At 33.8% G+C, this 12,685-nt stretch overlaps 3 protein-coding genes across 3 annotated transcripts; 2 read left to right on the forward strand and 1 right to left on the reverse strand.

Annotated features, from left to right (window-relative positions):
* Positions 1-3,200: 3,200 nt before the first annotated feature.
* Positions 3,201-4,355, reverse strand: LOC108860169 (germin-like protein subfamily 2 member 3). The gene is made up of 2 exons (XM_018634072.2): positions 4,116-4,355; positions 3,201-4,008 (listed from the first exon to the last, which is right to left on the reverse strand). Exons 1-2 carry the CDS (start codon positions 4,222-4,224, stop codon positions 3,461-3,463), a joined length of 657 nt encoding a protein of 218 aa, XP_018489574.1. The 5' UTR covers positions 4,225-4,355; the 3' UTR covers positions 3,201-3,460.
* A 3,261-nt stretch (positions 4,356-7,616) lies between these two features.
* Positions 7,617-10,291, forward strand: LOC108805140 (pectin acetylesterase 12). The gene is made up of 10 exons (XM_018577109.2): positions 7,617-7,995; positions 8,366-8,448; positions 8,530-8,659; positions 8,746-8,819; positions 8,937-9,023; positions 9,113-9,352; positions 9,436-9,513; positions 9,587-9,692; positions 9,774-9,919; positions 10,010-10,291. The coding sequence occupies exons 1-10, from the start codon at positions 7,797-7,799 to the stop codon at positions 10,115-10,117; spliced, it is 1,251 nt and encodes a 416-aa protein (XP_018432611.1). The 5' UTR covers positions 7,617-7,796; the 3' UTR covers positions 10,118-10,291.
* Positions 10,292-10,459: 168 nt separating this feature from the next.
* On the forward strand, positions 10,460-12,498 carry LOC108860096 (uncharacterized). The gene is made up of 2 exons (XM_018634008.2): positions 10,460-10,600; positions 11,020-12,498. Exons 1-2 carry the CDS (start codon positions 10,556-10,558, stop codon positions 12,340-12,342), a joined length of 1,368 nt encoding a protein of 455 aa, XP_018489510.2. The 5' UTR covers positions 10,460-10,555; the 3' UTR covers positions 12,343-12,498.
* Positions 12,499-12,685: the final 187 nt, after the last annotated feature.

The raw sequence follows: 12,685 nt of genomic DNA on the forward strand, positions 1-12,685 counted from the left end.
TGTATGGTCAAACTATTTTAATACAATGATTAAAACCTCCTATTAATTATTTAAGAGAAAATGTTATACAATGAAAAACACAAATATGACTAAAACATATAAATATAAAAATAAATTTCTAAAAGAATATAAAACTAAAAGTATAAAAAGGCGGGTCCAAATGTAGAAATCTATTTAAAACCGTTAAACTAAAATCTGTAGAATATCGGATCATGATCATAATTTTTAATTTTAATTTTAGTTGTTTAGTTTTAGTTTTAATTTTATTTTTTAAAGAAACATAATTTTTATGTTTGTGTGTTTGTATAATCATATTATGTATGATATGAATTTAATAGAATAGATAAGTTTTGTAAGTATGTACATGTATCATATGGTAAGGCTTGGTCCTTTTGTCAATATTCAATCCAAATTATTTGTTTTTTTATTTGAACACAAAAACAGGAACATAGGGAAGTTACGAACGGTTAACAATATTCGAAGCTCAGATTATCGTTTCATATGCCGAGGGAAGTTACGAACGGTTAACAATGCTCTAAAGGACCTTTAATTAATTGGTCATACAGGAGAATTAATAGAATAGATTTTGACCCGCCCTTAAAAGAGCGGGTAAATTTTTTGTTTTACATCTTTTAAAAGTTTAATTTTTATATTTGTGTTTTTAATTATTTTTGTTTTTAATTTGTAAAATATCTTTTTAAAATTATTTATAAGAGGCTTTAATAATTATATCAAAATAGTTAGACCACACATATATCAATATGTCATGTTCTTGTTTTAATAATATTGATATTTTTGGTAACTATATTAAATATGTCAAATTGCATAACTATACACTTGTATCATATGCATTTCAAAAGTTATTTTTAAACTATATTCCTAAAGTTTGCAACATATTATATTTTCTTATTAATTACCTAAAATAATTATTCAAAAATACATGTATCCTAAAAACCTGATTTAGAATCAACCCAAAAATCAAAGTCTCATACTCTAGAAGACCTGACTTATATACTTGAACGGATCTTAAAATGTTATATCCAAAAAACCAATATCAAATCCAGCCGTCACTGAAAACCGAATTTGTTTTTGAAAAATGTTTGAAAAATAAATCTTAATATATATATACACGTAAATGGGTTAATATGATCTTCACTAATTTTAAGTAAAATCACATTTAATAAATATTTTTTAATCAAATAACCTATTTAAAATCCGTTAAATTGAATTAATTTATATGAATATTTAGTTCTATTAAGAGTCCACTTAAACTCTGTTAAATTTTATTTTAATATTATGTATTTTTTAATTGATAAATTTAATGTCTATGTAAAATATTTAAAATTTGAATAAATTAATTTTTGGTTGAATAAATTTCAATTTTTGGGTGAGATGTAAGTTATATTGTTGTAGTATGATAATGAATTTTGAAAAAAAATATTATAAATAACATTTAAAAATTATTGTAGAGTACACGTTTATTGTTGCAGTTATTTTCAAAAGAATCGGGACAGTTTTCACTTCACAAAGCTTAAGTCATCGTCATCATCATCTCAAATGAAGTTTGGCCATAGAATTTTTTTGCCCCGACATGGATTGCGTCTTCACCGTGAGACATCTGTCACTTGCTTGCACCAAATGCAGCATTTTAGGATGATAACTGGAAAAAAAGTGGAAGAATTTGTGACAGGCAGGCACCTTAGGATTGTCTTAAAACAGAGTATTTTTGTCATCATCTAAATTATCATTATGCTCAAAACCAACCTAACCATTTTGACCGTTCACCCAAAGAGAACATTCGCTGCATAATCCTTTATTGTAAAAGCGAAGAGTTACTTTCACCTGTGAGAATGATTAAAATAAATCAATGAATACATGTTATGATGAAAAAAACGTAACCATTTTGTTACAGAAAAAAACGTAACCGTTTTTGTTCGTTAGAAATAGAACATGGTTAGTATTTAAATAAGATATTGCTATATTTTATGCAGTTATTTTTTTAAGTTAGATCAAACCTTTTATTAATTGGTCATGCTGAAGAATTAATAGAATAGATTACTCAATTAAATTTTCAATTGAGACCATTTCAGTTCTCAAGGTGAAATCAATTCCTATATAGGAATTTTTTGTGTTTACCTAATATAACGTAAAATTAATTACATATAATCGTTAAAGAAATATCAAAACTTATGAATTATAGATTCAGCAAAAGTGTAAACATATAATCTTGTCCAAAAGAAAAAAAAAATCTTGTATAATTCTGCATCTGCCCAAATGCAACCAATTCACATATCACACCAAAAATGGATTTGTCTTCTTTTGTAACATCATCGTCAGAGCCGTAAAGACGTAGGTCCATGTACAGAGCATCTGTTTATGTGGTTAAGCAGGAGCTGCCCATTAAGCAGAGTTGTGATATTTTCCTGTTTTAAATGAAAACGCAGAATAAAACCATGTGCTTTAAGAATCTTTCACACTCTCTCTATCATTTTATAAACACCATGCCTTCTCTTCAACATCATCATCATTACAGTGTTTCCTTATCTCTGTACCCTTTGAGGCAAAAACAAAACTCCTCTTCTATTCATCATCATTGCTCTAAGACAACATCAAACCCTATCCTTAATAGAACCAGAGATGCTGCAGATTGTAGGCAAGTATCGGTGGAGACAATCATGCCGTTACAAGAAGCTAACGAATCAACATGAGAACTTAACTACATTGCCACCAACAACAACAAGGTCGACTAAAAGACAGAACTCGGGGAAGAAGAACGAGATTCGAGCAAAAGGGTTTAGACTAAACCGATCAAGAAAGCTGGTTCTTAAGGCATTAGCTTTTCCTAGAAGATTATTTAACATTTATGTGCGTATCACAAATAAGATGAACAGAGAAGGTTTATATCCTAATCTTGTTTTTTCTTCTCATTGGGGTTTCCCTCTGAACTCGAGAGGTGGGTTCTGTTAGAGAGAAGAGTTCAGCTTCTTATTAATCATACAAGAATGATACATAGAAATGTGAAGCCCACGATTACGTTACATACATACATACAATGTTCTTGTAACTTGCCGTGTTTATTAATTTGGAGAATAATGGAAACAGAGTTGAGAAATTTGTTCTTTCTTAATTTTCAGCTGAGCATGTAGATGAGTGATTCTAATTATATTCAAATCAATCTTGGTGAAACTTAGGTCAAGTTGGTAATAAAAATTAAGAAGGAGAAGAAATGATATCATAAAGAACAAAGAGAGTTTACAGAATATTTTAACTTGACAAAACAGATTGTAATAATTTTAACTTGTCCCATTGTAATCAGTGGACCAAAAAAGTTACAGAATATCTACAACAATTACAAAACTTACAAGCATTTTTTTTTGCTTTTGTTTAGTAACTTACAATTTTGTATGTTCATTATTTGTTTATTATTATTGCATTATTAGGTCTTGTCTGAAACCTATATTCATTTCTTGGCTGGGAATTTTCCCTTAACCTTCTGAATCACCTGTGGTTCAACACCGAACGCCTTGGCAAGCAAGTCATCGGGAATAGGAGGGTTAGCACCAAACAGAGACGGTCCAACACTTTGAGTCCCAGGGTTCTGACTATCGAAAGCAGCAATCACGGAGGCAGGAGCATCGTTAGGGTTCTGCTGGAAATGGAGGAGAGCTCTTGGGAATACAAAGACGTCTCCCTTGTTGATGTGTTTGGAGATGAGTTTTCCAGTGGTGGTCAAGAAGCCGACGAAGAGACGTCCTTCGAGGACGAATATGGCTTCAGAAGCTCGGGGGTGAAGATGTGGCGGGTTGAGTCCACCAGGTGCGTAGTCGATACGAGACATGGAGGTACCCATCATGTTGAGGCCAGGGATTTTCTCAACGTTGCCTGCTGTAACGGCTGACCCCATTGCGGTGTTGGATGTGTCTGCAGGGGCGGCTAAGCCTATGTAGTAGAAATCATCTGGTGTTACTTGTGATGGGTCTTTGCATGCGTATCCGTTTACTTTGGTACCTAATAAGAAAAATATGACAAAAGTCAACGACAAAAACTATTAAGATTGGTTTAACCTAAAATGTTTATATCCCCTAAATATTAGATGCGGCCATGATAGAAAATACCTTTGAGATCAGCGACACAAAGATCTTGAAGCATGTTTGTTTCGGCGAAGGCCGTGTGGGCGGCCACAAGCAAGAGGGTAACAAAAAGTTGGGTCATGGAAGTTGCCATTGTTGGTTGTTGTTGAGAAATGTGTTATTGATGAATTTCAGAAGATCATTTGACCTTGTTTCTCAATTTATATATAATGAGAAGAAGAGAAACCAATGGAGAAGAGATATACATGGAGGGGCCATAGGCTTGTTAATCAATTTTGTTTGCCATAATTAGGTTTAGGTGTTCTGATCGTTGGTTAAGATTTGGTAATGAAAAGAGGATAACCTGATACTCACCAATAAAAAACACCATTAGTCTCTAATAATCACCAAACTAGAAATGAATTAAAGAAGGGATGATGATTTTGGTTGTGTGGTTATAGATCAAGAGTTTTTTTTTTTGTTCAGTTAAATCTTAACGGGCTAAAAGTGAATCAAAACATAGAAATGAACCAAAAACTGAATTTCTCTATCCATACATTTGCATCATAACCGATTTTACCGTTGTCTGCGGCCGCTATTTTTACCGTATATAGCCTTCATGTCGAGCCCTTACAGGCCAACCTATATGCTAGTCAAGACTCAAGACTACTTTCTTATATTATTATGCTTTTTTTTTAATAAGATACTAGATCTTGTCGGGCGGGTATTTATTTTATGTTTTTAGTTTTTTATTTATAAATGATGTGGCGGGTATTTATTTTATGTTTTTAGTTTTTTATTTATAAATGATATATTTGTAATATTTAAACATAAATTCAGATTGAAATTAATGGTTGTAGTTATAATAAAAATTAAAAGTTTTAAAAAATACTTTGATATAAATTTTAATTTCCTAATTAAAATATTATAGAAATGGGTCATGATTTTTTTCAATTCCAAAATCTTAGCATTCTTAATAACAAATAAAATAATTTATAAATACATAAAAGATATAAACATATTTGAAATTAAAATAAATTTGTTAAAAAATATCTTACGCCATTGTTATTTATTTCTATAGTTTAACCCGTGGCCGTATAAATATTTGCTTTCACTTCAATTTTTTCTTTGTTCTAATGATAATACATATATATATATATATATATAACATTTTAAAACAAAATTGTTAGCATAACATTTTAAAACAAAAATTTTATTTATTACTTTAAATAATTATATTATGTGAATTTAATCGTCTATTATATCAGAGTGTATCATATAAAAATCTAATATTTATAACTAATTAGACTTATATTATAAAAGTGTTATACTAACAATTTATAAATAAAATATTTTATATTTTATTTATATGATATATAAATTGATTTTGATGTGCGATTTTTATTTAATTATTTTTATTAATAAAAAATATTAAATGTTAACAAAAAATCTATAAGGAAATTTATTTTGGTTAAGATTCATTCTATTAAACAAATATATTATTTAAATTAGGAAAAGACATTAAATACTTAAATCTATCATTTAAATAAGAAAAAGACAAAATTCTCTAGTTACCAAACAAAATTTTTTTTTCTAAAGATTCCTATCCCTATTAACAAACAGAAGCTTAAAGTACTTCTACTTTAATAAGATAGATGTATCATTGTTTTTGTTTCTCCCTCCCCTGCTTGTAGTTACTAGCTCCATTTATGCTTGTCTCGTAAACACCTAGTCTCGATGAATTTTCCATGAGCATGTGAAACAAAAGATTCATTACACCTTTCCTGATTTTCAGTCTGAAACAGATTGCCATGAGGCTTCACTCTGGCTGTCTGCCTAGTGGGTCTTTTCACACGATCACTAGGTCCATTAAACTTCATTAAGCCCACTATAAAATCGGTAAAATCGATATATTAGAAAGCTTGGGGCTCTTATGGAAATAAATAGAAGAGTGAGGGACCATGGTTAGAAACGAAAAGAAATAGAACAAGTGGACGACCACGGCGTAAGATCAACATGCGGTTGATGGGAACGAGACGAAGACCGCATTTTCTCGTTCTGCCATGCATGCTGTGTCTTTTTATGATTTTTTTTGTAACTAAGATTCTTTTCGCCACCCAGCTTCGAAACCCGGCCACAGCGATTTAACATCCTTACTGCTGGGGCGCTGGACCCCTTCGGGGGATATTTGGGAAAGTGGCTGCCCAGACACCAGAGATATCAAAAAAAAAAAAAAACTAAGATTCTTTTTTATGCATTTTCATTCTTTTGTCGAGATTATGCATTTTCATCTTTTTAGTTTTGGTCAAATGCATTTTCATCTTTTCAGGGTGAAACTTATACAAAATCATCAATGTAAAGTATACGTAAAACCAACAAGGAAGTTAAAGACTACTTAAATGAGTAAAAACCTTTTCTTACAAAGAAGTAAAGAACAACAAATCTACTAAAAATTAACTATGGTAGTTTATGTAAATGTGTAACATTCCGTTAAATTAGTTTTTTTTAAACATTGCGTAAAAATTAATAAAAACAAACTATATATATATATATATATATTATTTTCGGAAAGAATGCTTTAAATGGATGAAATCAATCTAATCCAAGCACACATGGTTTCTTATACCTCACATAACTATCATCACTCGTTCAAAATGTTTTTGCATACCTCTCAAAAGGGCGTATGATGACTTTCTCAAACTTCCCATTATACCATCAACACTTGGTCGAGGAAGACCATCAAAGGGCTATTGTTAGGAGAGTCCAAAAAGAATCTACACCTTAGTCAAGTTTGCAGGGCATGTTTATTACCAACAAGGAACGATCAACTTTTTTTTCTTAAAAAAAGACGAATTAGAAATACAATCAGTCTTGAACATAACCGGATGAAATATTTGTATTAGAGCCTTAGATTTTTCAATCTGATATACATAAATTTATTTTCTTTTGATATGATGATGCATACATAAATTTATAACATCCAATAATTAAACTATTTTTTCTATATTATTTAGAACTCTTGAAATTTCAGGAAGAGATCTTTTTTCTTTCTTTTTGAACACCAGGAAGAGATCATAATCAAAGGGTTGGTTATGCAAAGCCTTGCGTCAACGTCAGTTCAAAGTAAAATGATTCTATACTTACTTTCTAGGTATATATTTATTGAAATCACGTAGTATTTTGACAACCTATTTACATTTCTTCTCTAATCAAACTCACGCATGAAAGAACAGAGAGATTAAAGTTTAAATGTATATCAATAAAATTTATGTCGACATAATCTACAACCAATAGAAATCTCTAGAAATATGAGGCTACAACCAGTATAATTCACTACGAATGGACCCATTCGCTCCATGTGCTAGCTATAACGAGCACATCAAACTAATAACATCTGCTTTTTGTTATTGCCGCCAGTCCTTTATTTGATGCCGAGTGTTTAAAATGTGAACTAAAATATCTAGGAAACAGTTAAAAGATGGTCTCTCTCTCAGTCTTTGTCATATTAATAAGAGAGTGAATTAATCTAAAACATAAATAAAAACTCCAACCGTGAATCCAGCCATGAAACTCTTTTCAATATCTTTTTATTTTATTTTGTTCTCAGAAAAGCTCATTTTATAGTTTGTTCCTTTCTTCTCTACCTCTCACTCCTATAGATCTGTTTCTTTGTTTTCTTACCCTCTTTTGCTTTCAACTTCTCTTCCAGTGAGAGAGTGAGAGAGAATGGATAAGCTTTTGTTGCTGGTAGGGCTTAATGTAGCTTGGCTGATACTAGGAACTCAAGCAAATGAGTATTTAGACTTCAATGTAACAGAGATAGACCGCATTGAGGAACTAGAGTTTGGATTCTCCAAATACAGTTCCAATTTGAACCCTTTACTCGTTGGTCTCACTTTTATCAGAGGAGCTGACTCAGGAGCTGGTACTCTCTCTGCTTCTGTCACTAGATCTTCTCCATGTCTCTCTTTATTTACTTTTATGTGTTCTTTAGAAGTTGTCTACCCCTTTTACCTTTTTGTGTGTTCTTCACTTTATTCACTTAAACTACATTCTTCTCAGCTTGTTTGTTTTTGTCTCTTGTCCCCTTCCAGATTTTAACTTTGTTTTTACGTTTACTGTTATGTATTCCTCACGATTCCTGCTTAGGAAAAAATGTATACAAAAACAAAATTAATGTAATGTTTAATTTTTTAGTAACTTAATATACTCAGAGTATGTTATGTTCTGTGATGTGTCACTAGAAAAAAAACATTACAGTGATTTAACATTGATTTGGTTGTGTCTTATCACAGTTTGTTTGGATGGAACATTGCCTGGATACCACTTGCACCGTGGACATGGATCTGGAGCTGATAGCTGGCTCATTCAATTAGAGGTTCAGTGAATGATTTGTTGTCTATGAGAAGCTACTGTTTATAACTCTTTTCATTGTTAAAATGTTTATTATGATAAATAGGGAGGAGGATGGTGCAACAACGTCAGGACATGTGTATACAGGAAGAAGACTAGACGTGGATCATCTAACTACATGGAGAAGGAGCTTCAGTTTACAGGAATATTGAGTGATAAAGCTCAAGAAAATCCTGGTTTAGTCTCTCAAATCTTTGTTCATGTGGTGTGACCATGTAATGTAATTTTGAGGATTATTGATCCGCATTGTCTTTTTTTGCAGACTTCTTTAACTGGAATAGAGTTAAGCTTCGTTACTGTGATGGCGCTTCTTTCAGTGGAGATGGACAGGATGAGGTTAGAATCATTACACAATTGAGTTAAATAGAGTTCATAAGTGATCCATTGATGTTGCTTTGGATCAGTCAATGCTTGATTTGATCTTAGTTCTATACATTTGAGCATCTTTTACAGGCTGCACAGCTTCAGTTTAGAGGGGAGCGTATCTGGAGAGCAGCCATAGATGATTTGAAGGCAAATGGAATGCGATACGCTAGCCAGGTTTGACACTTAAAAAACTTCTTTTGATCTCACACTTCAGGATCAAAGGCAAAGAGTATTTTCTTATGGAACTGTTAATGTTGTGTCAGGCACTTCTATCTGGATGTTCAGCTGGTGGTTTGGCAGCAATATTACGCTGCGATGAGTTTAGGAACTTGTTCCCTGAATCCACCAAAGTCAAGTGCTTGAGTGACGCAGGCTTGTTCTTGGACACAGCTGATGTGTCTGGTGGACGAACAATCAGGAACTTATACAATGGTATAGTAGAGTTTCAAAGTGTGAAGAACAACCTGCCTCGTATGTGCACAAACCATCTTGATCCAACTTCGGTAATACATTTTTTTTTGTACTCTCTCATCCTGATGATGTTACAAAACGAACAGTTTATGGACCTCCTTTTGTGTCTGTGCAGTGTTTCTTCCCAGAGAATCTGATCAGTCAGATGAAAACTCCTCTTTTTATTGTCAACGCAGCATATGATACATGGCAGGTAGGAACATTACATTTGCTTAGGTATTCTCCTTTGAATGTTTAGGCTCACACAACAAGTTTCTTATAATCAGATTCAAAGCAGTATAGCTCCAACATCAGCTGATCCTAGTGGGTTTTGGCATGAGTGTAGACTCAACCATGAAAAATGCACCTCTGGACAGATGCGGTTCTTGCAAGGTTTGTTGAAACTTGTGGACTTTACTTTTTCAAAAGTGTTGCATCACACTAACTGTTTTGATCTTTGTATCCTGAGAACAGGATTCAGGGATCAGATGCTGAGAGTAGTTAAGGGCTTCTCAATGTCTAGACAGAATGGTTTGTTCATAAACTCCTGCTTTGCTCACTGCCAAACCGAGAGGCAAGATACTTGGTTTGCAGATGACTCCCCTGTCATAAGGAAAAAGGTAAACAAACACAGAGAAGCAAAGGCTGTTTGTTCCAGGATCTTTGTCCCTTGTGAGAATCTGATCTTGGCTTTGTATATTTGAATGTAGGCGGTGGCAATAGCTGTGGGAGATTGGTATTTTGATAGAGCAGAAGTAAAGTTAGTTGACTGTCCTTACCCTTGTGACAGGAGCTGCCACAACTTGGTGTTCAGATGATTGACTATATACATACCTTAGAAAGCTTCTCTCAAATGGAGAGGGTTTTGTATCCTTAAAGCATTACCAATGCCTCATTGGAGAATTGTATGATTGATCTGTGCTTCTCTGGAAAACAATAATAAAACCCGAAAACAAAGTTTAAATGCAATCACAGAGAAATGATTCTTCTAACTAATTTTGCATTTCATAAAGAGATCTCTTTCATAAATATCAAACAATATAATATAGTAAAGTATAAGGAAAGTAGAGACTAGAGAGAATATACAGAGTGTGTTGACACTTCACACCCTGGTTCTAGGGTGAGAGACAGCTATACAGTGTTCCCCACTTTTGTGATGATTATATATGTTGAGCGTTTTTCTTCAACAACTCTGCAAATAATAATCTGAAACTTTTGAAGTTTGAACCCTGTCCACTCCTTCTGAATCTTCTTTCATGGCTTCTGATTCTCAGACCGCAACTGCAACTACATCTGAAAAGGTAAGCTAGCTCAGATATTCTCCCTCTGGTTCCATAGAATCTTATTATTACATAGGTTTATACTCATCTATGTGTGTATTATATATGTACCTGCAACTATGAAAGTTCGGTTAGAGTGAAGGAGGGAAGATTGGTTGTGCATCTTTCATTGTTTTGGAATGCTTAGTATGGTTCTAGTTCTCTTTTTCTGTAAGAATCTGGAGAATAATGAAACAATAATTAGAGGGAAAACAAAAAACTTTTTAGAAGTTGTTGATTATAGCACATGGACATGGATGTTATATGAAACCATCTTTGTCTATAGTTTTCTAGAAAAAATATTTTACAAATATGATTATAGTTTCAAAATAAGCAATAGTTAGTTAGTGTTCTGTTTAAGAAGAGAATACTAAGGAGGGTTTTGCTTTAATCCGATGCAGCCACTGGAGAACAAGGGGAACGAGGAGGCTAATTCGATGGAGAAAAAAATTGTTTTGGAGGAAACTGTGGATGTGGTGAAAGATAAACCGGACCTGACGGTTGCAGAGGAGGAGAAGAGTGTTCAGACTCCTGCTGGTGAACCGGAGAAAGAGATACCTGCAGATGTGGAGAAGGCTGCAGCAATTGTGAAAGCAGAGGAGTCTATGGATAAGGAGAAAGATGAAAATGGTGAGGAGAAGGTGGCTGAGCAAGGGGAATTTAAAGAACCAACCCTTGTAAAAGAGGGCGTTGCAGAGGTTAATGTTCAAGCAGAAGATGAAAATGGCGAGGAGAAGGTAGCTGAACAAGTGGGGCTTAAAGAACCAACCCTTGTGAAAGAGAGTGTTGAAGAAGTTAAGATTGAAAATGTTGGTGTGGAGAAAGCAGAAGAGAAGCGAGCCGTGGAGAGTGTGGTTGAAGAAGAGCCCAAGGGTAAGGAGGAGGAGAAGATGGTTGATGTTTCTGAATCAACAGATGAAGCAGGAAGCAAACAGGTGGAACCAGTTGATGTTCAACATCCTAGAGAAGTATCTGCGGAGACTGTAGATGTTGAGGTTCTTGAAGTTGAGCCAAAACCAGACACTTCTGAATCTGGTTCTGCTTTGTGCCCTGAGGAAATTGTACCAATAAACCAAGATTCAGACACTGCTCCCAAAAAGGAAACTGAAGAAGACGCTTCTTCTCTTTCTGATGTCATTGAGAAGGCCATTACTGAAGAGAATCATGTCGTTGATGAACCATCAAAGGATGAAAAAGCTTCTGAATCTGTTTCTGCTTTGTGCCCTGAGAGAGTTGTACCGTCAAATCAAGATTCAGACACATCTCTCGAAAAGGAAGCTGAAGGAGACGTTTCTTGTCCTCCTGATGTCATCGAGAAGGCCAAAACTGAAGAGAAGGATGTGGTGGAAGAACCATCAAAGGATGAAAAAGAGAAAGTGAGTGAAGAAGCCAAAGATGTTGTAACTAAACTAGCTACAGAAGATGAGAACATCAAGAAAGAAAATGATACAGAATCAACAGAAGTAAACAAACAAGAGGAATCAATTACAGAGAAAATAGCAGAGGTTGTAGAAGCAGAAACTGTTGCTAAAGAGAGCGATGAGCCAAAACAAGAACCAGAAATCACAACGGAAGAAGTTTCTGTCAAGCAAAAACATTCAAACAGCATTATGTCAAAGGTGAAGCAGTCTCTTGTTAGGGCAAAGAAAGCAATCATTGGGAAGTCTCCAAGCTCTAAGACTATCACAACTGAAGAAACCAAAGAAGAGGTCAAAGCCAAGTGATAGGTTTCTTGAAGTCTTTCAAGTATTTTAATTTTTTTTTTGTTGGTTTCTGTTTCGTGTGGGAGAAGAAAGCAGAACATTCTTTTTCTTTGTTGTATGGCTTTGTGTGGCTTATAACTTGTATCTGTAATCATACAAAGGTTTTGCTTTGTGTTATGGACGTGTGTTGAGATAATGAGATGTAGGTCAAAGAAAACAAGAAAAAGAAGATGTGTTCGACTTAAGACAATCCAGACGTCTAATTCATCAGCGATCCAAAATGGGCCGTCATGGGCTTATACTAACTGCAGTAAAGGTCCAGAAAGTACGTAAGAGTGGACCCAGATGCCTCCGGACCAACGTC

The sequence above is a fragment of the Raphanus sativus genome, chromosome 5 (assembly GCF_000801105.2).
Source record: "Raphanus sativus cultivar WK10039 chromosome 5, ASM80110v3, whole genome shotgun sequence".
Lineage (NCBI taxonomy): Eukaryota > Viridiplantae > Streptophyta > Magnoliopsida > Brassicales > Brassicaceae > Raphanus > Raphanus sativus.